This window comes from Tachyglossus aculeatus, chromosome 10 (genome assembly GCF_015852505.1).
Source record: "Tachyglossus aculeatus isolate mTacAcu1 chromosome 10, mTacAcu1.pri, whole genome shotgun sequence".
Lineage (NCBI taxonomy): Eukaryota > Metazoa > Chordata > Mammalia > Monotremata > Tachyglossidae > Tachyglossus > Tachyglossus aculeatus.
This window is the reverse complement of record NC_052075.1, coordinates 53807231-53833328: the sequence shown is the minus strand read 5'-3', so window position 1 is coordinate 53833328 and position 26098 is coordinate 53807231. Positions and strand designations below refer to the sequence as shown.

General features: G+C 50.1%; 2 protein-coding genes across 2 annotated transcripts; both read left to right on the top strand.

The window, feature by feature from the left end:
• Positions 1 to 2043: 2043 nt before the first annotated feature.
• Positions 2044 to 6404, top strand: LOC119933707 (lysozyme C I-like). The gene is made up of 4 exons (XM_038753275.1): positions 2044 to 2173; positions 2552 to 2713; positions 5907 to 5985; positions 6222 to 6404. The coding sequence occupies exons 1-4, from the start codon at positions 2044 to 2046 to the stop codon at positions 6274 to 6276; spliced, it is 426 nt and encodes a 141-aa protein (XP_038609203.1). The 3' UTR covers positions 6277 to 6404.
• Positions 6405 to 19179: 12775 nt separating this feature from the next.
• Positions 19180 to 23444, top strand: LOC119933729 (lysozyme C I-like). Its single transcript, XM_038753304.1, has 4 exons — positions 19180 to 19309; positions 19689 to 19850; positions 23045 to 23123; positions 23361 to 23444. Exons 1-4 carry the CDS (start codon positions 19180 to 19182, stop codon positions 23413 to 23415), a joined length of 426 nt encoding a protein of 141 aa, XP_038609232.1. The 3' UTR covers positions 23416 to 23444.
• Positions 23445 to 26098: the final 2654 nt, after the last annotated feature.

Genomic DNA, 26098 nt, shown 5'->3' with positions numbered 1-26098 from the left:
ATGAAGCCAAGGTCAGATAGTGTGTTGAGGAGGAGGGGGTGGTCCACAGTGTCGAAGGCAGCTGAGAGGTCGAGGAGGATTAGGATGGAGTATGAGCCATTGGATTTGGCAAGCAGGAGGTCATTGGTGACCTTTGAGAGGGCAGTTTCCGTAGAATGTAGCGGACGGAAGCCAGACTTTAGGGGGTCGAGGAGAGAGTTGGTGTTGAGGAATTCGAGGCAGCGCGTGTAGACAACTCGTTCAAGTTAAGCAATTACTATATGCCAAACACTGTCCTAAACACTGGGGTAAACACAAGGTAAGCAGGTTGGACATAATCCCTGTCCCACATAGGGCTCACTCCCTTAAACCTCATTTTACAGATGATGTAACTGGGGCCCAGAAAAGGGAAGTTATTTGCCCAAGGTCACAAAGCAGACATGTGGCGAAGCTGGGATTAGAACTCAGGTCCTTCTGACTCCCAGGGCCGGGCTTTATCCACGAAGACACGCTATTCACAGTCATCCACGCTGCCGCTCTACTGAGCATGGACCCTCAGGTGGGCATAACAGGTCCCTGAGGATGAGCCCCCCAAAGCCCGAAGCTCACCCAGGGAGCTTGAACTGAGGCTCAGCACGGGGGGAAGCTGGCAGAAGAGCAGCTCCTGGACACCACAGGTCCTAACCCCCCCCCCCCCCCCCGCAAATCCAGCCCCAAATGGCAACGTGGTGACACTGACCCAGAGCCACCAATGAGATGGGGAAGTTGGGGCCAGGAGAGTCTGGAGGGCAAAGAGGCTAGGGGAGGTGATGGAGATGAGCCAGAGCTGGGGACTTGCTGAGGGGTAAACCCTTACCTGTCATCTGGCAGGGAGCAAGGGGGACCACGATGTCGGGTGGAGGAAAGGTCCATGAGAAGTTGTGTTGTCTAGTGGGTAGCGCACAGGCCTGGGCGGCAGAAGTTCATGGGTTCTAATCCCAGCTCGTCCAGTTGTCTGATAGGTAACTTGGGCAAGTCAATTCACTTCTCTGGGCCTCAGTTACCTCATCGGGACAATGGGGATTGAGACTGTGAGCCCCTCATGGGTCAGGGACTGTGTCCAACCTGATTAACTTGGATCTACCCCAGCACTTAGAGCAGTGGTTGGGACATAGGAAGCAGCTTAACAAGTACCGTAATTATTACTGTTACTATTATTATGATCTGTAACATGGTGATTGACACTGTGAGCCTCATGAGGGACAGGGACTATTTCCAACCCGATTTCCTTGTATCCAACTCAGCACTTAGTTCCTGGCACATAGTAAGCACTTAACAAATACCGCAGCTATTATTATTATTGTCTGTCTCCCCCACTCGGGACTTTAAACTTGCTGTGGACTGGGGATGTGTCGGTTTATTGTTGTAGTTTCCCAAGTGTTTATTACAGTGCTCTGCGTACAGTAAGTGCTCCATAAATGCGATTAAATGAACTAATTATTATGATCATTTTCGTTATTGTCATAGGTTCTGTAAGCAGTCACTGTCTGGCCATGAGCAAGGAGGCAGTTCGGGTGAGGGGTGGGGGGCACAGCCTGTTCCTCGCCCCCTTCTTTTTGCCACCCAGGGCTGGGGGAAGCTCCTGGCCCCCATCACTTCGATTGATTGATTGAGAAGCTGCTGACTGGGTATAGGCAGGGGACAGGGTTTGCAGATTGTCTGGCTGGAACAGCGGTGACCCCTTGACTTGGGGGAGCGCTTAGTACAGTGATTTGCAGATAGTAAGCGCTCAATAAATACGATTGAATGAAAGAATAGAAGGCCAAGCTTCAGGGCCCGGACAACAAAAACCCGAGGATGCGTCCAGAAGGACACGGGCAGCTTCTTGGAGGGCCTCAGGGGAGACAGGAACGCTCTGATCAGTGAGGGAGCTGACACCACCTGGGGGTCCTTCCTCGTGCCCGGGGAGACCCTCCACCCTTGCCCTTGGAGGTGGCTGCTCATGCCAGCCTCCCTGCGACGCCAGGATAAAAGGAGGAAGGTTTGACGGGGCTCCCAACCCCGTCCTTCAACGCTGCAGCCACAATGAAGAGTCTGATTCTGCTGTGCGTCCTGCTGGTCGCCTCTCAGGCCAAGGTCTTCAAGAAGTGCGAGCTGTCCCGGGTGATGAAACAAAACGGTTTGGCCGACTACCTAGGCATCACTTTGCCCAACTGTGAGTTCGCCCCCGTTCTCTTCCTTTCTCCTCTTTCATTCAGGTGTACTTGTTGAGCGCTTCCTTTGTGTAAAGCACTGCACTAAGCGCCCTCAGGCTCCTCCTGCCTCTTCTGTTTCTTCCTCATCCTCCTCCTCTTCTGTCTTCTTTATTTCTCCTTTCCCTCCATCCCTCAGTCATTCATTCACTCGCATTTATTGGGCGCTTACTGTGTGCAGAGCACTATGCCAAGCGCTTCGCAAAGTGCAATATAATAAACAGACATGTTCCCTTCCGCCAACCAGCGTATAGTCTCTCTCTCTCTCCATTCCTCCTAGCTCTGTCCTTCAATGCTGGAATCCCCTCGCCCTGACCCGTTGTTCTCCCATTGTTCTTCAGGGGTCTGTATGGCATACCAAGAAAGTGGTTATAATACTCAGGTCATCCAACACATTTCCGACGGCAGCACCAGCTACGGGATTTTCCAGATCAACAGCCATCACTGGTGTGACGATGGCAAAACCCGTGGAGCCAGGAATGACTGCAAAATCTCCTGCTTTAGTGAGTAGACCTCTCCCTCCTGTACCTACCTCTTGCTACCTTGCTTCTTTCCCTCCCCTCCGGGCTGCTGGTGGGGTCAGTGCCCCTGCCGGACTCTTCTCCTGAAGTGCAGTGGGCTCTCCCAAGTGCCCTGCACACAGTAAACACTTAATAAATACTACTGAAGTTAGGCTTTCAGCCTTGCAGTGGAGCTGTCTGTCTTTGCAATATTCCCAGGTCCTTCTAAATCCCAGGCTCATGCTCTGTTTACTAGGCCACATTACTCGAATGCTTACTGTGTGCAGAACACTGTTCTAAGAGCTTGGGAGAGTACGATACAACAGAGTTGTTTAGAAACGGTCCGTACTCACAATGAGCTTACAGTCTAGAGGGGGAGAAAGACATTAACATCAATAAATAATTGATAATTATGGCATTTCTAAGTGCTTGCTATGTGCTAGGCACTGTATTAAGCGCTGAGGTGGATACATGCAAATCAAGTTGGACAGAGCCCCTGTTCCACATGAAAGTTGCAATCTTAAACTGCCCTTTCCATCCACATGGCTACCATGTTAATACAATCACTCATACTATCCCAGTTGGATTCCTGCATCAGCCTCCTTGCTGACCTCCCAGCTCCCTGTCTCTCCCCACTCCAGTCATCACTTCATTCAGCTGCCCGGATCACTTCTCCACAGAAACGTTCTGGACGTGTCACCAACCTCCTCAAAAAACTCCAGTTGTTGCCCATCCACTTCCGTATCAAGCAAGAACTCCTCTCCATTGGCTGTAAAGTACTTCATCACCTTTCCCCCGCCTAACTCATCGTGCTTCTTTTATTCCATAACCCAGTCTGCACACTTCGTTCCTCTAATGCTAATCTTCTCACTGTGCCTCCATTTCGCCTGGCTCACCACCAATTCCTGTCGCACGTTTTGCTTCTGGTCTGGCGCGCCCTCCCCCCTCTAACCCGACAACCACTCTCTCCCACTTTCAAGGCCTTATTGAAGGCACATCCCCTCCAAGAGGCCTTCCCAGACTAAATTCCACTTTTCCTCATCTCCCACTCCCTTCTGCGTTACCCTGCCTCACTCTTTGTGTTCTTCCCCCTTCCCAGCCCCAAAGCTCTTAATGTACATATCTGTCATTTTATTGTATTAATGCCTGTCTCCCCCACCCCTGTAGACTGTGAGCTCGTTGTGAGTAAGGAATGTCACTGTTTATGGTTGTATTGTACTTTCACAAGTGCTTAGTGTAGTGTTCTGCCCACAGTAAGCACTAAATCAATATAATTAAATTAATGAATGAATTTTACAGATGAAGGAATTGAGGCCCAGAAAGGTGAAGTGACTTGCCCCGGATCAGAAGCAGACAAACGGTGGAGCCTCGTATAAAACCCAGGTCCTTCTAACTCCCAGGCTTGTGCTCTATCCACCAGGCCACACTACTTCTCTACTCTATAATGTACTGATTTGTGCATAAGTGCTATGGGGCTGAGGGTGTGGCAGATATCAAATTCATTCATTCAATCGTATTTATTGAGTGCTTAGCATGTGCAGAGCACTGAACTAAGCGCTTGGAAAGTACAATTTGGCAACAGAGACAATCCCTACACAACAATGGGCTCACTGTCTAGAAGGGGGAGACAGACAACAAAACAAAACAAGTAGACAGGCAACAATACCCTCAAAATAGATAAATAGAACTATAGATATATAATTCTATTTTATAGAATTATAGATATATATTAGAGAAGCGGCATGGCTCAGTGGAAAGAGCCCGGGCTTGGGAGTCAGAGGTCATGGGTTCTAATCCCGCCTCTGCCACCTGTCAGCTGTGTGAATTTGGGCAAGTCACTTAACTTCTCTGCGTCTCAGTTACCTTATCTGTAAAATGGGAGTTAAGACTGTGAGCCCCATGTAGGACAACTTGATTAGCTTGCATCCCCCAGCTCTTAGAAAAGTGCTTCACACATAGTAAGTGCTTAATAAATGCCATCATCATTATTATTATTAATACACATTATTATTAAAATAAATGGGGTAATGAATTACAAATATACACAAGTGCTGTAGGGAGGGGAAGGGGGTAGAGGAGAGGGGCGATCGAGAAGACAGGAGGAGAAGAGGAAAGGGGGTGCTCAATCTGGGAAGGCTTCCTGGAGGAGGTGAGCTCTCCATAGGGCTTTGAAGAGGGGAAGAGAGCTAGTTTGGCAGATGTGAGTTGGGATGGCATTCCAGGCCAAAGGTAGGGCGAGGGCCGGGGATTGAAGGTGGGACAGGCAAGAACGAAGCACAGTGATGAGGTTAACTGCAGAGGATTGGAGTGTGTGGACTGGGCTGTAAAAGAGGAGAAGGGAGGTTAGGTAGGAGGGGGCAAGGTGATGGAGACATTTCAAGCCTATAGTGAGGAGTTCTTGCTTCACCCGAAGGTTGATAGTCAACCACTGGAGAGGGGAGGAGTGACATACCCAGAGCGTCCCACAGGTCACAGACCCAGGTTGGGGGAGGTTTCTTGCTGTGTCCTGCTGACCCCGCCCCCTTTCCTCACCCCCAAATCTGATCAGGGTGTGGGGGGAGGATTCGGAGAGCCGGGGCCTGGGAGTCAGAATGAGCTGGGGTCTAATCCAGGCTCCGACACATGTCTGCTGTATGACCTTGGGCAAGTCACTTCACTTCTCTGGGCCTCAGTTACCTCAGGCCTTATCTGGAAAATGAGGATGAGTGTGTGAGCTCCATGTGGGACAGGAACTGTGTCCAACTGATTAATTTATATCTATCTTAGCACTTTGAACAGTGCTTGGCATATAGTAAGTGCTTAACAAGTGCCGTTATTATTATTATTCCCCCCACCACTCACTGCCAGCCCCTCCCCTTTCTTTTGGCCTTTTCCTCCCCCACCCCACCAACCCCGACAAAGGAAACCCGCTAGACTCCGCCCCGAGAGCGGCGTCTTGTCCCTCTCCAGCCCCCAAATCTCTTCTCTGAAACCAGCCGGGCGAGGCAGGGGTGGTGGGAGGGAGGAGGGAAGCCAGGGGTCGGCATCTGCCTCTTCCCGCCTCCCCCTGTCCTCCCCCTCCAGACTGTAAGCTATTGACGGGCAGGGAATGCGTCTGTACTATTGTTTTATTGGCCTCGCCCCAGCGCCGACTACAGTGCTCTGCACACAGTAAGTGCTCAATAATGATGACTGACTGCCTCCCCCTGCCCCGCAGAGTTCTTAGACGGTGATCTCAGGGATGACATAGAGTGCGCTAAGAAGATCGCGCAGATATACCGTGGGATGTCAGCCTGGTAAGACCTCTGTCTGCCCTCTCCCCCTCCTCTTCCGGGCTCTCCCCCCTTCCCCTTTCTCCCTCATGTCCCCGGCCCCTCCCCCGCCCCCGCCGCGCCCCTCCACGGCCCAGCTTCTGCCCATTTTTGTCCGGACCCGGGGGCCCGGGACTTGTTCCTCTCGGTTGGCCGAACTGGGCCGGGCCCCTCATCCCTCCCCCGCACTGATCCGGATCCTTTTCTCCTTCCTCCTGCAGGGTGGGCTGGACATTGTTCTGTCGGGGTCACGACCTTTACCAGTACAAGTGCTAGAGCCCCCCAGCCCTCGGCCCGGCCCGGAGGGGCCCTCTTCTCCCCCGGCTCAGCGATCCTCGACCGCAGACTCCCGGACCCCAGCCCCGGCTCCCCGGACCCCAGCTCCTGCTCCCTGGATCGCTCCCCTCGACTTCGGCTCTGGGGGCGGGTCTGTTTGTCTACTCAATAAAGATTGCTGCTTCCGCCTGGACCTCAGACCCGATCATTGTGGGGGTCTGGAGAGGCGGCCCCGGGCCCTGACACCGTGAGGACGAGGGCCGATAGCCCCTGACCAGCCACGGATCATCCCCAGTCCAGCTCAGGTCCAGCCCGGGTCCAGCCCCGGCCCAGAACTGATTGATTAATAATTAATTCACTCACTCATTCATAGTTATTAAGTACTTACTGTGTGCGGAGCATTGTAATAAGTGCTTGGGAGAATTCAATACAACAATTAATAGGTATAATCCCTGCCTACAATGAGTTTACAGTCTAGAGGGGGTGACAGACATTAACAGAAAGAAATAAATGACGAATAAGGGCATAAGTGCTGTGGGGCTGGGCGGGGAGATGAATCGAGGGATCGAGTCAGGGCGACGCAGAGGGTAGTGGGAGAAAAGGAGAGGAGCGGTAGTCAGAAAAGGCCACTTGGAAACGCGGCTTCCTCGGGGAGACGGGGCTGGGAATGTCGGTCTCCTGCCCTTCTCCTTCCTCCTGCCCGTGGAGAGATCGCCCCTCCCCGCCGCCCCGACCAGCTCATCCATCCATCCCCACTCCCAACCCCGGCAACCTCCAATGCATAAAGCCCGGGCCCGGTAGTCAGGAGATCGTGGATTCTAATCCCGAGTCCACCACTCGTCTGCTGTGCGGCCTTGGGCAAGTCATTTCACTTCTCCGGGCCTCAGTTACCTCATCTGTAAAAAGGGGATAAAAACTGTGAGTCTTGTGCGAGACAGGACTGTGTCCAACCCGATTTGCTTGTATCCACCCCAGCGTTCAGTAAGTACAGTGGCTGGCACTTAGGAAGCGCTTAACTAATATCACACTGATTATTATTATTATTTAAAAACCACCAAAGAGGACCCCTGCATTATTCCAGCTTCAAACCTACTTCCTTCATGACACTGCCTCCCTTTGAACAGGGCCCCTCGCCTCTGAAGCCCCTTATCTCCCTCCTCCTCCCGCCCGCCCCCCCACAACAGGGAGACAAATCAGTGGGTTTAGCTGAAGTTTTGGAAAAGCAATCAATCGAATTTATTGAGCATCTATTGTGTGCAGAGCACAGTACTAAGCGCTTGGGAGAGGACACTGCAACAGTGTTTTCAGAAACGATCCCTGTCCACGGCGAGCTGACAGTCTAGAGGGGGAGACAGATATTAAGATAAATAAATAAATTACAGGTTCTTACATGATTGCTGTGGGGCTGAGGGTGCCTCAGAAGGGAGGGGGGGAAAGAGGAAAGGAGGGTTTGGTCAGGGAAGGCCTCTTAGAGATAATGTTCCTTCAATAAGGATTTGAAGGTGAGGAGAGCGATTGTCCGTCAGGTATGAAGACAGAGGGTGTCCCAGGCCAGGACTTGGGCCAGGGGTCGGCGTTGAGATAGACGAGGTTGAGGTACAGTGAGTAGGTCGGCATTGGAGGAGCGAGGTGTGTGGGCCGGGTTGTAGTAGGAGAGCTGCGAGGTGAGGTAGGAGGGGCCAAGGTGAATAATTGCTTTAAAGCCGATGGTGAGGAGTTTTTGTTTGATGGCGAGTTGGATGGGCAACCACTGGAGGTTACTAAGTGGAAAAACATAGACTAAATGCCTCCTCTTTAAATCTACCCCTTCTGCCTATGCTTCTGGCCCCATCGCTTCAAACGTTTTTGAAGTACTCGCCCCCTCCCTTCTTCTTTACTACTACTTTCAACTCTTCACTTTATACCGGTTTCTTTCAAACATGTTTATGTATCCCCTATCTTAAGAAAAGAAAAACCTTTCTTTGACCCCACGGCTCTCTCCAGTTACTATCCCATCTCCCTTCTACCATTTCTTTCCAATCTACTGGAGAGAGTTGTTTACAACCACTCTCTCCACTTCCTCGCCTCCAATTCACTCCTAGATCCTCTCCAACCTGACTTCCACTCCTTTCACACCACAGATACAACCCACTTGAGGAAACCAACGGCCTACATCTGGCCAAATCTGACGTCCTCTACTCTACTCTAATCCTTCTAAACCTCCAATGGCTGCCCAGCCACCTCCACATCAAACAGCAACTCCCTACCATCAGCAGGACAACACTCAGTCTGCTTTTCCCCTCCTAGCTCACCTCACTAATCTCCTACTACAGCTCAACCCACGCACTCTGCTCTTCTAGCGCCAGTTGACTCTCTGTGCCCCCATCTCATCTGTCTCTCCTGCAACCTCCAATAAATAGAGCATGGGCCTGGGGGTCAGAAGATCATGGGTTCTAATTCTGTCCCTGCCACCTGTCTGCTGGGCAGCCTTAGAGAAGCAGCATGGCTCAGTGGAAAGAGCACGGGCTTTGGAGTCAGAGGTCATCGGTTCAAATCTCGGCTCTGCCAATTGCCAGCTCTACATATTTACTATTCCATTGATTTTGTTAATATGTTTTTTGTTGTCTGTCTCCCCCTTCTAGACTGTGAGCCCGCTGTTGGGTAGGGACCCTCGCTATATATTGCCAACTTGTACTTCCCAAGCGCTTAGTACAGTGCTATGCACACAGTAAGCACTCAAGAAATATGATTAAATGAATGAATGAGTGAATTCTAAACCCCGCTCTGACACATATCTGCTGTGTGACCTTGGACAAGATACTTTACCTCTCTGGGCCTCAGTTACCTCATCTGGAAAAAGTGGGGATTAAGAGTGTGAGTCGACAGGGACTGTGTCCAACCTGAATAACGTGTACTACTCCAGCACTTAGAACAGGGCTTGGCACATAGTAAGTGCTGAACAAGTACCATGATGATATTGATAATCATAATTATTATTAATAAATACGATTGAATGAAAGTTAGGCTTTCAGCCCTGCAGCAGTCCTGTCTGTCTCTGCATCATTCCCAGGTCCTTCAGACTACCAAGCCCATGCTCTATCTACTAGGCCAAATGACTGAAATGCTTACTGGGTGCAGAACACTGAACTAAGGGCTTGGGAAAGAACAGTGCAACAGAGTTGGCCGGAAACATTTCCTACTCACAATGAACTTGCAGTCTCGAGGGGGCGACAGGCATTAATATCAATAAATAATTGATAATTGTGGTATCTGTTAAGTGCTTACTATGTGCCAGGCACTGTACTAAACGCTGGGATGGATACAACCAAATCTGATTGGACAGAGTTCCTCCTGGGGCTCCCTGTCTTAATCCCCACTTTACAAATGAGGGAACTGAGGTCTGGAGAAGTTAAGTGACTAGCCCAGGGACACAAAGAAGATAGGTGGTGTGTCCAGGATTAGGACTCAGGTCCTTCTGACTCCCAGAGTCGGGCTTTATCCACTAGACCACTCTGCTTCTCTACTATATAACCTATTGATCTGTACCTAAGTGCTGCGGGGCTGAGGTGGGGTGAATATCAACTGCCCACAGGGCACGGATCCAGGTGGGAGGAGGGTTGTTGCTTTCCTCACTTTCCTCACCCTCAAGTACTAACAGGGTGTAGTGGGAGGAGTAGGGGGGCACAGAGACACTCATTCATTCATTCTTACTTGTGCAGAACACTGTACTAAGCGCTTGGGAAAGGACAATACAACAATAAACGGACACATTCCCTGCCCACAACGAGCTGACAGTCTGGAGAGAGAGACAAAATTTAAAGACATAAATAAATGACGGATATAGTCATAAGTGCTGTGGGGCTGGGAGGGGAGATAGATCAATGGAGGAAGTCAGAGAACACAGAAGAGAGTGGGAAAAGAGGAGAGGAGGGCCTTTGTCATTCATTCATTCATTCATTCATTCATTCAAACGAATTTATGGAACACTTACAGTGTGCAGGGCAATGCACTAAGCACTTGGGAAAGTACAATGCATTAACAAAGTGCCACTATCCCTGACCATAATGAGCTCACTGTCTGGAGGTGGGAGGGAGACAGATATCAATACAAATAAACAGACCTGACTGAAAATAAATATAATTACAGCTAGATACATAAGTGCTGTGGGGCTCGGAGAGGGGGAAGAGCAAAGGGAGTGAGTCGGGGAGAAGCAGAAGGGAGTGGGAGATGAGGAAAAGTTGGGTGTAGTCTGGAAAGGCCTGTTGAAGGAGATGTGCCTTCAGTAAGGCTTTGAAACTGGGGAGAGATGGGGATTCAATGCCTGTTCTCTCTTCTATTTAGACTACGAGTCCCATGTGAAACCTGATTATCTTGTGTCTACCCCGGGACTTTTCTACAGTGCTTGGCACATAGCAAGAACTTAAAAGTGCCACAAAAATTAGGAATACAAGAAGTGTGGGCTAGTGGAAAGAACAAAGGCTTTGGAGTCAGAGGACCTAGGTTCTAGTCCCAGATCTGCCACTTATCATTTTTTGAAATGATATTTGTTAAGTGCTTACAATGTGCCAGGAATGGTTCCTAAGCGCTGGGGTAGATACTAGCTTGGATACAGTCCCTGTCCCACTTGGGGCTCACAGTCTTACTCCCCATTTTACAGATGAGATCACTGAGGCACAGAGAAGTGACTTGCCCCGGGTCACACAGCAGACAAGTGACAGAACTGGGATTAGAACCCAGATCCTTCCGACTCCCAGGCCTGTGTCCTATCCACTAGACCATACACTGCCTCCCTGCTGTGAGACCTTAGGCAAATCATTTGGCTTCTCTGGGTCTCGGTTTCCTCATCTGCAAAATGGGGAGTCAATACCTGTTCCCTCTCCTACTTAGACTGTGACTCTTAGACTACGACCCCTTTTATTTACCCCAGGGCTTCGTGTGGGGTTTGGCACATAGTAAGTGCTTAACAAGTATCTTCATAATTGTTGTGTTGTTGTTATTTGTGTGCTATTAAAATGAAGCATAAATGGAGAAGGAAGTAGAGGTATGGAATTTGACAGTGATTTTTTTGTGAGTGTGTGTGTGTTTGTATGTGTGTGTGGTTTGGCAACAAACTCTTGAAGACACAAAGAAAATGTCACTAATTGGAGCATAGAAAACAATTTAAATTGGGGCTGTTCTCATTCTCTGTCATCTATTTTAATGTCTGTTTTGCTCTGTAGATTGTGAGCTCCTTGTGCGCAGAGATTAATTCTACCAACTCTTCCATACTGTTCTCTTCCAGGTACTTAATACAGTGTTCTGCACACGTAAATGTTCAAAACTACCACTGATGAAAGTCAACAAAGACCTTTTTCTTGCCCAATCCAGCAGCTTCTAACTCCATCCTAACGATCAATCGTATTTATTGAGCACTTACTGTGTGCAGAGCACTATACTAAGGGCTTGGGAGAGTATGACATAACAGAGTTGGTAGACCTGTTCCCTGCTCACAACTAGCTTATAGTCTAGAGGGAAATCAATGATAAGGCCAGAAGCCCAAGAAAATTTCAGCCTGACTCTTCTCCGGCCCCCAAAGATGGCTTCCCCTTGCAAGCATGAGCATTCTATCTCTGCTCTTTAATCCTATGCCCACAAGATATTTACTCCAATAAATTACATCCTATTCCTCCTTGTTCTCTCAGCTGCCTTCGACACTGTGGACCACCCCCTTCACCTGCAAACACTGCCTAACTTTGGCTTCACCAACACTACTTCTCCTCCTGTCTCTCTGGCCGTTCATTCTCAGTCTCTTTCGCGGGCTCTTCCTCTTTCTCCCACCCCTTAACTCTGGGGGCCCCTCAAGGTTCAGTTCTGGGTCCCCTTCTATTCCCCATCTACATCATCTCCCTCAAAGAACTCATTCACTCAAATGACTTCAACCCCCATCTCTATGAGGATAATTCCCAAATCTCCCTTTCCAGCCCTAATCTCTTTCCTCCTCCACAGTCTCCCATCTCCTCCAGTCTTCAGGAGGACTCCACCTGGGTGGCCCACAGGCACGTCAAATTTCACATAACCAAAATAGAACTCCTCATCTTTCCACTCAAACCCTGTCCTCCTGCTGACTTGCCCTTCACTGTAGACAGCACCACCTTCCTTCCTGCCTCACAAGCTCATAGCTTTGACTTAATCCTGGACTCATATCTCATTCTACCAACTTATTCAAACTGTCACCAGATCCTGTCGGTTCTATCCATAAAACAACGCTAAAATCACCCTTTCCTCACCAATAAAACCGCTACTGGGCTGATCCAAGCACTTATCCTATCCTGCTTTGAGTATTGCATCAACCGCCTTGTAAAAAGTGAAAGTACCCAAAATGTACATTCTTGAGCAAAAAGGAGTGTTCCGAGGATGGGTGTGATATTAAAATGAGGCATAACCAAAGAAGGAAGTAGATGTATGGAGTGTCATAAGGTTTTTGCGTGGTTTGGCAAGAAGTCGTTTGCAAACAGAAAGAAATCACCACTGTTTGAAGAGGGAGAGTTTAATTAAACTGTGACCTTTCTCATTCTCTGTAATATATTTTCATATCTGTCTCTCCCTATAGACTGTAAACTTCCTCGTGAGTAGGGATCACATCTACCGACTCTACTGCATTGTGCCCTCCCGGAGACTTAGATTGTAAACTCAATGTGGGTAGGGAATATGTCTGTTTATTGTTATACTGTACTCTCCCAAGTACTTTGCTCTACACATAGTAAACGCTCAATAAAAACATCTAGCTGACTGACTGATTTATTGTGGCATGTTCTGCATATGGCCAGTGCTCAATAGTCGTAATTATCAATCAATTGATAAATCGTATTTATTGAGTGCTTACTGTGTGCAGAGCACTGTACTAACTGCTTGGGAAAGTAAAATGTAACAGAGTGGGTAGACATGTTCGCTGCCAGCAACTTACGTACAGTCTAGAGGGAGAGATGGACATTAATAGAAATAAATAAATCATGAGTATGGACACAAATGCTATGGGGCTGAGGGAGGGTGTAGGCAGGGAATGTGTCTATCAACTCTGTTCTATTATACTCTCCCAGGCGCTTAGTGGAGTGCGCCACAAACAGTAAGTGCTCCAAAATATGACTGATTGATTGACTAAAAGGGATGCAAAGCCAAGTAATAAAATCTAAATGCTTACTGCAGAGCACTGTGCTATGCATTGAGAAAAAATACATAGATGGGAATGACACACGGTCCTTCTCCCTCAGGGGGCTCTCAATGGAAGAGTGGAAATGAGAAAAGGCCCTGAAGACAGGCACATCGGGAATGAAGAAACATTCAAAAGCAGTACACATTATTGCACAAAATTAAAACAAAGTCACCAGAGTGTTATGCTGGAGAAGCAAATAATGCAATCGATTGATGGATCGATTGGTTGAAAAGGCCTAGGTTGATCCTACCCCATGGTTCTCTTGTAACTGGATTCTGCAAGCTCCCGCAGGGGCTGAAAAGGGATCATATTTGGGGGTTTTGGGTGCTACCCTGGTGGGTCTGTGACACCCCCACGAACCAAGCAGTGGGCTCAGAAATCTGGTGGGGGGGTGGGATGGGAACATAAGCATGGAGGCCGTGCCTGAGAATCAGAAGGACCTGGCTTCTAATCCCTGCTCTGCCACAAATCTGCTATGTGACCATAGGAAAGTCACTTCAATTGTTTGGGCCTCAGTTACCTTCATTTATAAAATAGGGATTAAGACGGTGAAACCCATGTAGGACAGGGATTGGGTCCAACCTGATTAACTTGCATCTACCTTGGCACTTGGAAGAGTGCTTGGCACATACTTAACAAGTAACAAAATTATTTCTTTTTATGTACCATTCCAAATGGGGGTCAGCTCACCTAATGGCCACTGGAGGTCCTGCACTTCCTAGACGTGACGGGAGTCCCGGCTGCTCTCAACGATTCCAGAGGGGACCAGGGAGGGGCTTTTCCTCGGGCTCCAGCTCAGCTTTCCCCTTCCTAGAATAGCTGACAAAACTGGGATGCAACCTGGTCTGGCAGGAACAAGTAGTAGTTCTGAGAAAATCCCCAGCCACTGTGAATGGGGAAACAATGGGATGGATGCAAGGAGCCTTTCTTGACCCTGAGTGAAGATTCACCAGATGCCGGCACACCATTCCCCCTGGATGCTACACACACACACACACACACACACACACACACGCATACCCTTGCTCCCCCAAGTCAAGGGGTCGCCCCAGGCCTACTCCATCCTCACAGACCCCAAACCCTTGTCCGAACTGGGGCTGCTGGGCTTCATTCAATTCATTCAATTGTTCATTCATTCAATCATTTTTATTGAGCACTTATAGCATGCCGAGCACTCTAATAGCAATAATAATAATGATGGTATTTGTTAGGTGCTTGCTATGTGCGAAGCACTGTTCTTAGCTCTGGGGGATACAGGGTAAATACGTTGTCCCACGTGGGGCTCACAGTCGTCTTCATCCCCATTTTACAGATGAGGGAACTGAGGCACAAGGAAGTGAAGGGACCTGCCTAAAGTCACACAGCTGACAAGTGGTATAGTCAGGATTAGAACCCATGACCTCTCACTCCCAAGCCCTGGCTCTTTCCACTGAGCCACGCTGCTTCTCCTAATGGTATTTGTTAAGTGCTTACTATGTGCGAAGCACTGTTCTAAGCGCTGGGGGGATACAAGGTGATCAGGTGGTCCCATGGGGGGGCTCACAGTCTTCATCCCCATTTTCATTCATTCATTCAATCATTTTATTGAGTGCTTACTGTGTACAGAGCACTATACTAAGCGCTTGGGAAGTACGAGTTGGCAACATATAGAGACGGTCTCTACCCAACAGCGGGCTCACAGTCTAGAATGGCGAGACAGACAACAAAACGAAACATATTAACAAAATAAAATTAATAGAATAAATATGAACAAGTAAAATAGAGTAATAAATATGTACAAACATATATACGTATATACAGGTGCTGTGGGGAGGGAAAGGAGGTAAGGCGGGGGGGATAGGGAGGGGGAGGAGGGGGAGAGGAAGAAGGGGGCTCAGTCTGGGAAGGCCTCCTGGAGGAGGTGAGCTCTCAGTAGGACTTCGGACCTCATTTTCCAGATGAGGTCACTGAGGCCCAGAGAAGTGAAGGGACTTGCTCAAAGAAATGCAGCTGACAAGTGGCATAGCCGGGATTAGAACCCATGACCTCCGACTCCCAAGCCCGGGCTCTTTCCATTGGGCCATGCTGCTACTCTAAATGCTTGGGAGAGTACAATACAACCTAAACAGATTAGTTCCCCGCCCACAGGGGAGTTAATCCATCAGTGCTATTTATTGAGTCTTACCGTGTGTTAAGCTCTGTACTATATGCTTCAGAAAGTTGGTAGTCACAGTCCCTGCCCTTGAGGATTTTACCCGACCCCTCTCCCATCAGCCTTCTTTCCCAGAGGCCACACCAGTGGTGCCAGCCAGTGGTGCCAGTCAACTTCCCTGTTGTTATAATAGTAATAATAATGGTACTTGTTAATCAATCAATCGTATTTATTGAGCGCTTACTTTGTGCAGATCACTGTACTAAGCGCTTGGGAAGTACAAGTTGGCAACATATAGACACAGTCCCTACCCAACAGTGGGCTCACAGTCTAAAAGGGGGAGACAGAGAACAAAACCAAACATACTAACAAAATAAAATAAATAGAATAGATATGTACAAGTAAAATAAATAAATAAATAGGGTAATAAATATGTACAAACATATATACATATATACAGGTGCTTTGGGGAAGGGAAGGAGGTAAGATGGGGGGATGGAGAGGGGGATGAGGGGGAGAGGAAAGAAGGGGCTCAGTCTGGGAAGGCCTCCTGGAGGAGGTGAGCTCTCAGTAGGGCCTTGAAGGGAGGAAGAGAGCTAGCTTGGTGGATGGGCAGAGGGAGGGCATTCCAGGCCCGGAGGAGGACGTGGGCTGGGGGTCGATGGCGGGACAGGCGAGAACGAGGTACGGTGAGGAGATTGACGGCAGAGGAGTGGAGGGTGCTTGGTGGGCTGTAGAAGGAGAGAAGGGAGGTGAGGTAGGAGGGGGCGAGGTGATGGAGAGCCTTGAAGCCCAGGGTGAGGAGTTTCTGCCTGATGCGCAGATTGATTGGTAGCCACTGAAGATTTTTGAGGAGGGGAGTAACATGCCCAGAGCGTTTCCGGACAAAGACAATCCGGGAGGCAGCATGAAGTATGGATTGAAGTGGGGAGAGACACGAGGATGGGAGATCAGAGAGAAGGCTGATGCAGTAGTCCAGACGGGATAGGATGAGAGCTTGAACGAGCAGGGTAGCGGTATGGATGGAGAGGAAAGGGCGGATCTTAGCAATGTTGCGGAGCTGAGACCGGCAGGTTTTGGTGACGGCTTGGATGTGAGGGGTGAATGAGAGAGCGGAGTCGAGAATGACACCAAGGCTATGGGCTTGTGAGACGGGAAGGATGGTAGTGCCGTCAACAGAAATGGGAACGTCAGGGAGAGGGCAGGGCTTGGGGGGGAAGACAAGGAGTTCAGTCTTGGACATGTTGAGTTTTAGGTGGCGGGCAGACAACCAGATGGAGATGTCCTGAAGGCAGGAGGAGATGCGAGCCTGGAGAGAGGGGGAGAGAGCAGGGGCAGAGATGTAGATCTGGGTGTCATCAGCGTAGAGATGATAGTTGAAGCCGTGGGAGCGAATGAGGTCACCAAGGGAGTGCGTGTAGATCGAGAACAGAAGGGGACCAAGCACTGAACCTTGGGGAACCCCCACAGTAAGGGGATGGAAGGGGGAGGAGGAGCCTGCAAAAGAGACTGAGAATGAACAACCAGAGAGATAAGAGGAGAACCAGGAGAGGACGGAGTCTATGAAGCCAAGGTCAGATAGTGTGTTGAGGAGGAGGGGGGTGGTCCACAGTGTCGAAGGCAGCTGAGAGGTCGAGGAGGATTAGGATGGAGTATGAGCCATTGGATTTGGCAAGCAGGAGGTCATTGGTGACCTTTGAGAGGGCAGTTTCCGTAGAATGTAGCGGACGGAAGCCAGACTTTAGGGGGTCGAGGAGAGAGTTGGTGTTGAGGAATTCGAGGCAGCGCGTGTAGACAACTCGTTCAAGTTAAGCAATTACTATATGCCAAACACTGTCCTAAACACTGGGGTAAACACAAGGTAAGCAGGTTGGACATAATCCCTGTCCCACATAGGGCTCACTCCCTTAAACCTCATTTTACAGATGATGTAACTGGGGCCCAGAAAAGGGAAGTTATTTGCCCAAGGTCACAAAGCAGACATGTGGCGAAGCTGGGATTAGAACTCAGGTCCTTCTGACTCCCAGGGCCGGGCTTTATCCACGAAGACACGCTATTCACAGTCATCCACGCTGCCGCTCTACTGAGCATGGACCCTCAGGTGGGCATAACAGGTCCCTGAGGATGAGCCCCCCAAAGCCCGAAGCTCACCCAGGGAGCTTGAACTGAGGCTCAGCACGGGGGGAAGCTGGCAGAAGAGCAGCTCCTGGACACCACAGGTCCTAACCCCCCCCCCCCCCCGCAAATCCAGCCCCAAATGGCAACGTGGTGACACTGACCCAGAGCCACCAATGAGATGGGGAAGTTGGGGCCAGGAGAGTCTGGAGGGCAAAGAGGCTAGGGGAGGTGATGGAGATGAGCCAGAGCTGGGGACTTGCTGAGGGGTAAACCCTTACCTGTCATCTGGCAGGGAGCAAGGGGGACCACGATGTCGGGTGGAGGAAAGGTCCATGAGAAGTTGTGTTGTCTAGTGGGTAGCGCACAGGCCTGGGCGGCAGAAGTTCATGGGTTCTAATCCCAGCTCGTCCAGTTGTCTGATAGGTAACTTGGGCAAGTCAATTCACTTCTCTGGGCCTCAGTTACCTCATCGGGACAATGGGGATTGAGACTGTGAGCCCCTCATGGGTCAGGGACTGTGTCCAACCTGATTAACTTGGATCTACCCCAGCACTTAGAGCAGTGGTTGGGACATAGGAAGCAGCTTAACAAGTACCGTAATTATTACTGTTACTATTATTATGATCTGTAACATGGTGATTGACACTGTGAGCCTCATGAGGGACAGGGACTATTTCCAACCCGATTTCCTTGTATCCAACTCAGCACTTAGTTCCTGGCACATAGTAAGCACTTAACAAATACCGCAGCTATTATTATTATTGTCTGTCTCCCCCACTCGGGACTTTAAACTTGCTGTGGACTGGGGATGTGTCGGTTTATTGTTGTAGTTTCCCAAGTGTTTATTACAGTGCTCTGCGTACAGTAAGTGCTCCATAAATGCGATTAAATGAACTAATTATTATGATCATTTTCGTTATTGTCATAGGTTCTGTAAGCAGTCACTGTCTGGCCATGAGCAAGGAGGCAGTTCGGGTGAGGGGTGGGGGGCACAGCCTGTTCCTCGCCCCCTTCTTTTTGCCACCCAGGGCTGGGGGAAGCTCCTGGCCCCCATCACTTCGATTGATTGATTGAGAAGCTGCTGACTGGGTATAGGCAGGGGACAGGGTTTGCAGATTGTCTGGCTGGAACAGCGGTGACCCCTTGACTTGGGGGAGCGCTTAGTACAGTGATTTGCAGATAGTAAGCGCTCAATAAATACGATTGAATGAAAGAATAGAAGGCCAAGCTTCAGGGCCCGGACAACAAAAACCCGAGGATGCGTCCAGAAGGACACGGGCAGCTTCTTGGAGGGCCTCAGGGGAGACAGGAACGCTCTGATCAGTGAGGGAGCTGACACCACCTGGGGGTCCTTCCTCGTGCCCGGGGAGACCCTCCACCCTTGCCCTTGGAGGTGGCTGCTCATGCCAGCCTCCCTGCGACGCCAGGATAAAAGGAGGAAGGTTTGACGGGGCTCCCAACCCCGTCCTTCAACGCTGCAGCCACAATGAAGAGTCTGATTCTGCTGTGCGTCCTGCTGGTCGCCTCTCAGGCCAAGGTCTTCAAGAAGTGCGAGCTGTCCCGGGTGATGAAACAAAACGGTTTGGCCGACTACCTAGGCATCACTTTGCCCAACTGTGAGTTCGCCCCCGTTCTCTTCCTTTCTCCTCTTTCATTCAGGTGTACTTGTTGAGCGCTTCCTTTGTGTAAAGCACTGCACTAAGCGCCCTCAGGCTCCTCCTGCCTCTTCTGTTTCTTCCTCATCCTCCTCCTCTTCTGTCTTCTTTATTTCTCCTTTCCCTCCATCCCTCAGTCATTCATTCACTTCGCATTTATTGGGCGCTTACTGTGTGCAGAGCACTATGCCAAGCGCTTCGCAAAGTGCAATATAATAAACAGACATGTTCCCTTCCGCCAACCAGCGTATAGTCTCTCTCTCTCTCCATTCCTCCTAGCTCTGTCCTTCAATGCTGGAATCCCCTCGCCCTGACCCGTTGTTCTCCCATTGTTCTTCAGGGGTCTGTATGGCATACCAAGAAAGTGGTTATAATACTCAGGTCATCCAACACATTTCCGACGGCAGCACCAGCTACGGGATTTTCCAGATCAACAGCCATCACTGGTGTGACGATGGCAAAACCCGTGGAGCCAGGAATGACTGCAAAATCTCCTGCTTTAGTGAGTAGACCTCTCCCTCCTGTACCTACCTCTTGCTACCTTGCTTCTTTCCCTCCCCTCCGGGCTGCTGGTGGGGTCAGTGCCCCTGCCGGACTCTTCTCCTGAAGTGCAGTGGGCTCTCCCAAGTGCCCTGCACACAGTAAACACTTAATAAATACTACTGAAGTTAGGCTTTCAGCCTTGCAGTGGAGCTGTCTGTCTTTGCAATATTCCCAGGTCCTTCTAAATCCCAGGCTCATGCTCTGTTTACTAGGCCACATTACTCGAATGCTTACTGTGTGCAGAACACTGTTCTAAGAGCTTGGGAGAGTACGATACAACAGAGTTGTTTAGAAACGGTCCGTACTCACAATGAGCTTACAGTCTAGAGGGGGAGAAAGACATTAACATCAATAAATAATTGATAATTATGGCATTTCTAAGTGCTTGCTATGTGCTAGGCACTGTATTAAGCGCTGAGGTGGATACATGCAAATCAAGTTGGACAGAGCCCCTGTTCCACATGAAAGTTGCAATCTTAAACTGCCCTTTCCATCCACATGGCTACCATGTTAATACAATCACTCATACTATCCCAGTTGGATTCCTGCATCAGCCTCCTTGCTGACCTCCCAGCTCCCTGTCTCTCCCCACTCCAGTCATCACTTCATTCAGCTGCCCGGATCACTTCTCCACAGAAACGTTCTGGACGTGTCACCAACCTCCTCAAAAAACTCCAGTTGTTGCCCATCCACTTCCGTATCAAGCAAGAACTCCTCTCCATTGGCTGTAAAGTACTTCATCACCTTTCCCCCGCCTAACTCATCGTGCTTCTTTTATTCCATAACCCAGTCTGCACACTTCGTTCCTCTAATGCTAATCTTCTCACTGTGCCTCCATTTCGCCTGGCTCACCACCAATTCCTGTCGCACGTTTTGCTTCTGGTCTGGCGCGCCCTCCCCCCTCTAACCCGACAACCACTCTCTCCCACTTTCAAGGCCTTATTGAAGGCACATCCCCTCCAAGAGGCCTTCCCAGACTAAATTCCACTTTTCCTCATCTCCCACTCCCTTCTGCGTTACCCTGCCTCACTCTTTGTGTTCTTCCCCCTTCCCAGCCCCAAAGCTCTTAATGTACATATCTGTCATTTTATTGTATTAATGCCTGTCTCCCCCACCCCTGTAGACTGTGAGCTCGTTGTGAGTAAGGAATGTCACTGTTTATGGTTGTATTGTACTTTCACAAGTGCTTAGTGTAGTGTTCTGCCCACAGTAAGCACTAAATCAATATAATTAAATTAATGAATGAATTTTACAGATGAAGGAATTGAGGCCCAGAAAGGTGAAGTGACTTGCCCCGGATCAGAAGCAGACAAACGGTGGAGCCTCGTATAAAACCCAGGTCCTTCTAACTCCCAGGCTTGTGCTCTATCCACCAGGCCACACTACTTCTCTACTCTATAATGTACTGATTTGTGCATAAGTGCTATGGGGCTGAGGGTGTGGCAGATATCAAATTCATTCATTCAATCGTATTTATTGAGTGCTTAGCATGTGCAGAGCACTGAACTAAGCGCTTGGAAAGTACAATTTGGCAACAGAGACAATCCCTACACAACAATGGGCTCACTGTCTAGAAGGGGGAGACAGACAACAAAACAAAACAAGTAGACAGGCAACAATACCCTCAAAATAGATAAATAGAACTATAGATATATAATTCTATTTTATAGAATTATAGATATATATTAGAGAAGCGGCATGGCTCAGTGGAAAGAGCCCGGGCTTGGGAGTCAGAGGTCATGGGTTCTAATCCCGCCTCTGCCACCTGTCAGCTGTGTGAATTTGGGCAAGTCACTTAACTTCTCTGCGTCTCAGTTACCTTATCTGTAAAATGGGAGTTAAGACTGTGAGCCCCATGTAGGACAACTTGATTAGCTTGCATCCCCCAGCTCTTAGAAAAGTGCTTCACACATAGTAAGTGCTTAATAAATGCCATCATCATTATTATTATTAATACACATTATTATTAAAATAAATGGGGTAATGAATTACAAATATACACAAGTGCTGTAGGGAGGGGAAGGGGGTAGAGGAGAGGGGCGATCGAGAAGACAGGAGGAGAAGAGGAAAGGGGGTGCTCAATCTGGGAAGGCTTCCTGGAGGAGGTGAGCTCTCCATAGGGCTTTGAAGAGGGGAAGAGAGCTAGTTTGGCAGATGTGAGTTGGGATGGCATTCCAGGCCAAAGGTAGGGCGAGGGCCGGGGATTGAAGGTGGGACAGGCAAGAACGAAGCACAGTGATGAGGTTAACTGCAGAGGATTGGAGTGTGTGGACTGGGCTGTAAAAGAGGAGAAGGGAGGTTAGGTAGGAGGGGGGCAAGGTGATGGAGACATTTCAAGCCTATAGTGAGGAGTTCTTGCTTCACCCGAAGGTTGATAGTCAACCACTGGAGAGGGGAGGAGTGACATACCCAGAGCGTCCCACAGGTCACAGACCCAGGTTGGGGGAGGTTTCTTGCTGTGTCCTGCTGACCCCGCCCCCTTTCCTCACCCCCAAATCTGATCAGGGTGTGGGGGGAGGATTCGGAGAGCCGGGGCCTGGGAGTCAGAATGAGCTGGGGTCTAATCCAGGCTCCGACACATGTCTGCTGTATGACCTTGGGCAAGTCACTTCACTTCTCTGGGCCTCAGTTACCTCAGGCCTTATCTGGAAAATGAGGATGAGTGTGTGAGCTCCATGTGGGACAGGAACTGTGTCCAACTGATTAATTTATATCTATCTTAGCACTTTGAACAGTGCTTGGCATATAGTAAGTGCTTAACAAGTGCCGTTATTATTATTATTCCCCCCACCACTCACTGCCAGCCCCTCCCCTTTCTTTTGGCCTTTTCCTCCCCCACCCCACCAACCCCGACAAAGGAAACCCGCTAGACTCCGCCCCGAGAGCGGCGTCTTGTCCCTCTCCAGCCCCCAAATCTCTTCTCTGAAACCAGCCGGGCGAGGCAGGGGTGGTGGGAGGGAGGAGGGAAGCCAGGGGTCGGCATCTGCCTCTTCCCGCCTCCCCCTGTCCTCCCCCTCCAGACTGTAAGCTATTGACGGGCAGGGAATGCGTCTGTACTATTGTTTTATTGGCCTCGCCCCAGCGCCGACTACAGTGCTCTGCACACAGTAAGTGCTCAATAATGATGACTGACTGCCTCCCCCTGCCCCGCAGAGTTCTTAGACGGTGATCTCAGGGATGACATAGAGTGCGCTAAGAAGATCGCGCAGATATACCGTGGGATGTCAGCCTGGTAAGACCTCTGTCTGCCCTCTCCCCCTCCTCTTCCGGGCTCTCCCCCCCTTCCCCTTTCTCCCTCATGTCCCCGGCCCCTCCCCCGCCCCCGCCGCGCCCCTCCACGGCCCAGCTTCTGCCCATTTTTGTCCGGACCCGGGGGCCCGGGACTTGTTCCTCTCGGTTGGCCGAACTGGGCCGGGCCCCTCATCCCTCCCCCGCACTGATCCGGATCCTTTTCTCCTTCCTCCTGCAGGGTGGGCTGGACATTGTTCTGTCGGGGTCACGACCTTTACCAGTACAAGTGCTAGAGCCCCCCAGCCCTCGGCCCGGCCCGGAGGGGCCCTCTTCTCCCCCCGGCTCAGCGATCCTCGACCGCAGACTCCCGGACCCCAGCCCCGGCTCCCCGGACCCCAGCTCCTGCTCCCTGGATCGCTCCCCTCGACTTCGGCTCTGGGGGCGGGTCTGTTTGTCTACTCAATAAAGATTGCTGCTTCCGCCTGGACCTCAGACCCGATCATTGTGGGGGTCTGGAGAGGCGGCCCCGGGCCCTGACACCGTGAGGACGAGGGCCGATAGCCCCTGACCAGCCACGGATCATCCCCAGTCCAGCTCAGGTCCAGCCCGGGTCCAGCCCCGGCCCAGAACTGATTGATTAATAATTAATTCACTCACTCATTCATAGTTATTAAGTACTTACTGTGTGCGGAGCATTGTAATAAGTGCTTGGGAGAATTCAATACAACAATTAATAGGTATAATCCCTGCCTACAATGAGTTTACAGTCTAGAGGGGGTGACAGACATTAACAGAAAGAAATAAATGACGAATAAGGGCATAAGTGCTGTGGGGCTGGGCGGGGAGATGAATCGAGGGATCGAGTCAGGGCGACGCAGAGGGTAGTGGGAGAAAAGGAGAGGAGCGGTAGTCAGAAAAGGCCACTTGGAAACGCGGCTTCCTCGGGGAGACGGGGCTGGGAATGTCGGTCTCCTGCCCTTCTCCTTCCTCCTGCCCGTGGAGAGATCGCCCCTCCCCGCCGCCCCGACCAGCTCATCCATCCATCCCCACTCCCAACCCCGGCAACCTCCAATGCATAAAGCCCGGGCCCGGTAGTCAGGAGATCGTGGATTCTAATCCCGAGTCCACCACTCGTCTGCTGTGCGGCCTTGGGCAAGTCATTTCACTTCTCCGGGCCTCAGTTACCTCATCTGTAAAAAGGGGATAAAAACTGTGAGTCTTGTGCGAGACAGGACTGTGTCCAACCCGATTTGCTTGTATCCACCCCAGCGTTCAGTAAGTACAGTGGCTGGCACTTAGGAAGCGCTTAACTAATATCACACTGATTATTATTATTATTTAAAAACCACCAAAGAGGACCCCTGCATTATTCCAGCTTCAAACCTACTTCCTTCATGACACTGCCTCCCTTTGAACAGGGCCCCTCGCCTCTGAAGCCCCTTATCTCCCTCCTCCTCCCGCCCGCCCCCCCCACAACAGGGAGACAAATCAGTGGGTTTAGCTGAAGTTTTGGAAAAGCAATCAATCGAATTTATTGAGCATCTATTGTGTGCAGAGCACAGTACTAAGCGCTTGGGAGAGGACACTGCAACAGTGTTTTCAGAAACGATCCCTGTCCACGGCGAGCTGACAGTCTAGAGGGGGAGACAGATATTAAGATAAATAAATAAATTACAGGTTCTTACATGATTGCTGTGGGGCTGAGGGTGCCTCAGAAGGGAGGGGGGAAAGAGGAAAGGAGGGTTTGGTCAGGGAAGGCCTCTTAGAGATAATGTTCCTTCAATAAGGATTTGAAGGTGAGGAGAGCGATTGTCCGTCAGGTATGAAGACAGAGGGTGTCCCAGGCCAGGACTTGGGCCAGGGGTCGGCGTTGAGATAGACGAGGTTGAGGTACAGTGAGTAGGTCGGCATTGGAGGAGCGAGGTGTGTGGGCCGGGTTGTAGTAGGAGAGCTGCGAGGTGAGGTAGGAGGGGCCAAGGTGAATAATTGCTTTAAAGCCGATGGTGAGGAGTTTTTGTTTGATGGCGAGTTGGATGGGCAACCACTGGAGGTTACTAAGTGGAAAAACATAGACTAAATGCCTCCTCTTTAAATCTACCCCTTCTGCCTATGCTTCTGGCCCCATCGCTTCAAACGTTTTTGAAGTACTCGCCCCCTCCCTTCTTCTTTACTACTACTTTCAACTCTTCACTTTATACCGGTTTCTTTCAAACATGTTTATGTATCCCCTATCTTAAGAAAAGAAAAACCTTTCTTTGACCCCACGGCTCTCTCCAGTTACTATCCCATCTCCCTTCTACCATTTCTTTCCAATCTACTGGAGAGAGTTGTTCACAACCACTGTCTCCACTTCCTTGCCTCCAATTCACTCCTAGATCCTCTCCAACCTGACTTCCACTTCTTTCACACCACAGATACAACCCACTTGAGGAAACCAACGGCCTACATCTGGCCAAATCGGACGTCCTCTACTCTACCCTAATCCTTCTAAACCTCCAATGGCTGCCCAGCCACCTCCACATCAAACAGCAACTCCTTACCATCAGCATCACAACACTCAGTCTGCTTTTCCCCTCCGAGCTCACCTCACGAATCTCCTACTACAGGCCAGCCCACACACTCTGCTCCTCTAGCGCCAGTTGACTCTCTGTGCCCCCATCTCGTCTGTCTCTCCACTGACCACTTTCCTACATCCCTTCCCCGCCGCCCCCACCGGCTCGTCCGTACCACCCCCACTCCCAACTCCTGCAACCTCCAATAAATAGAGCATGGGCCTGGGGGTCAGAAGATCATGGGTTCTAATTCCGTCCCTGCCACCTGTCTGCTGGGCAGCCTTAGAGAAGCAGCATGGCTCAGTGGAAAGAGCATGGGCTTTGGAGTCAGAGGTCATCGGTTCAAATCTCGGCTCTGCCAATTGCCATCTCTATATATTTGGTATTCCATTGATTTTGTTAATATGTTTTGTTTTGTTGTCTG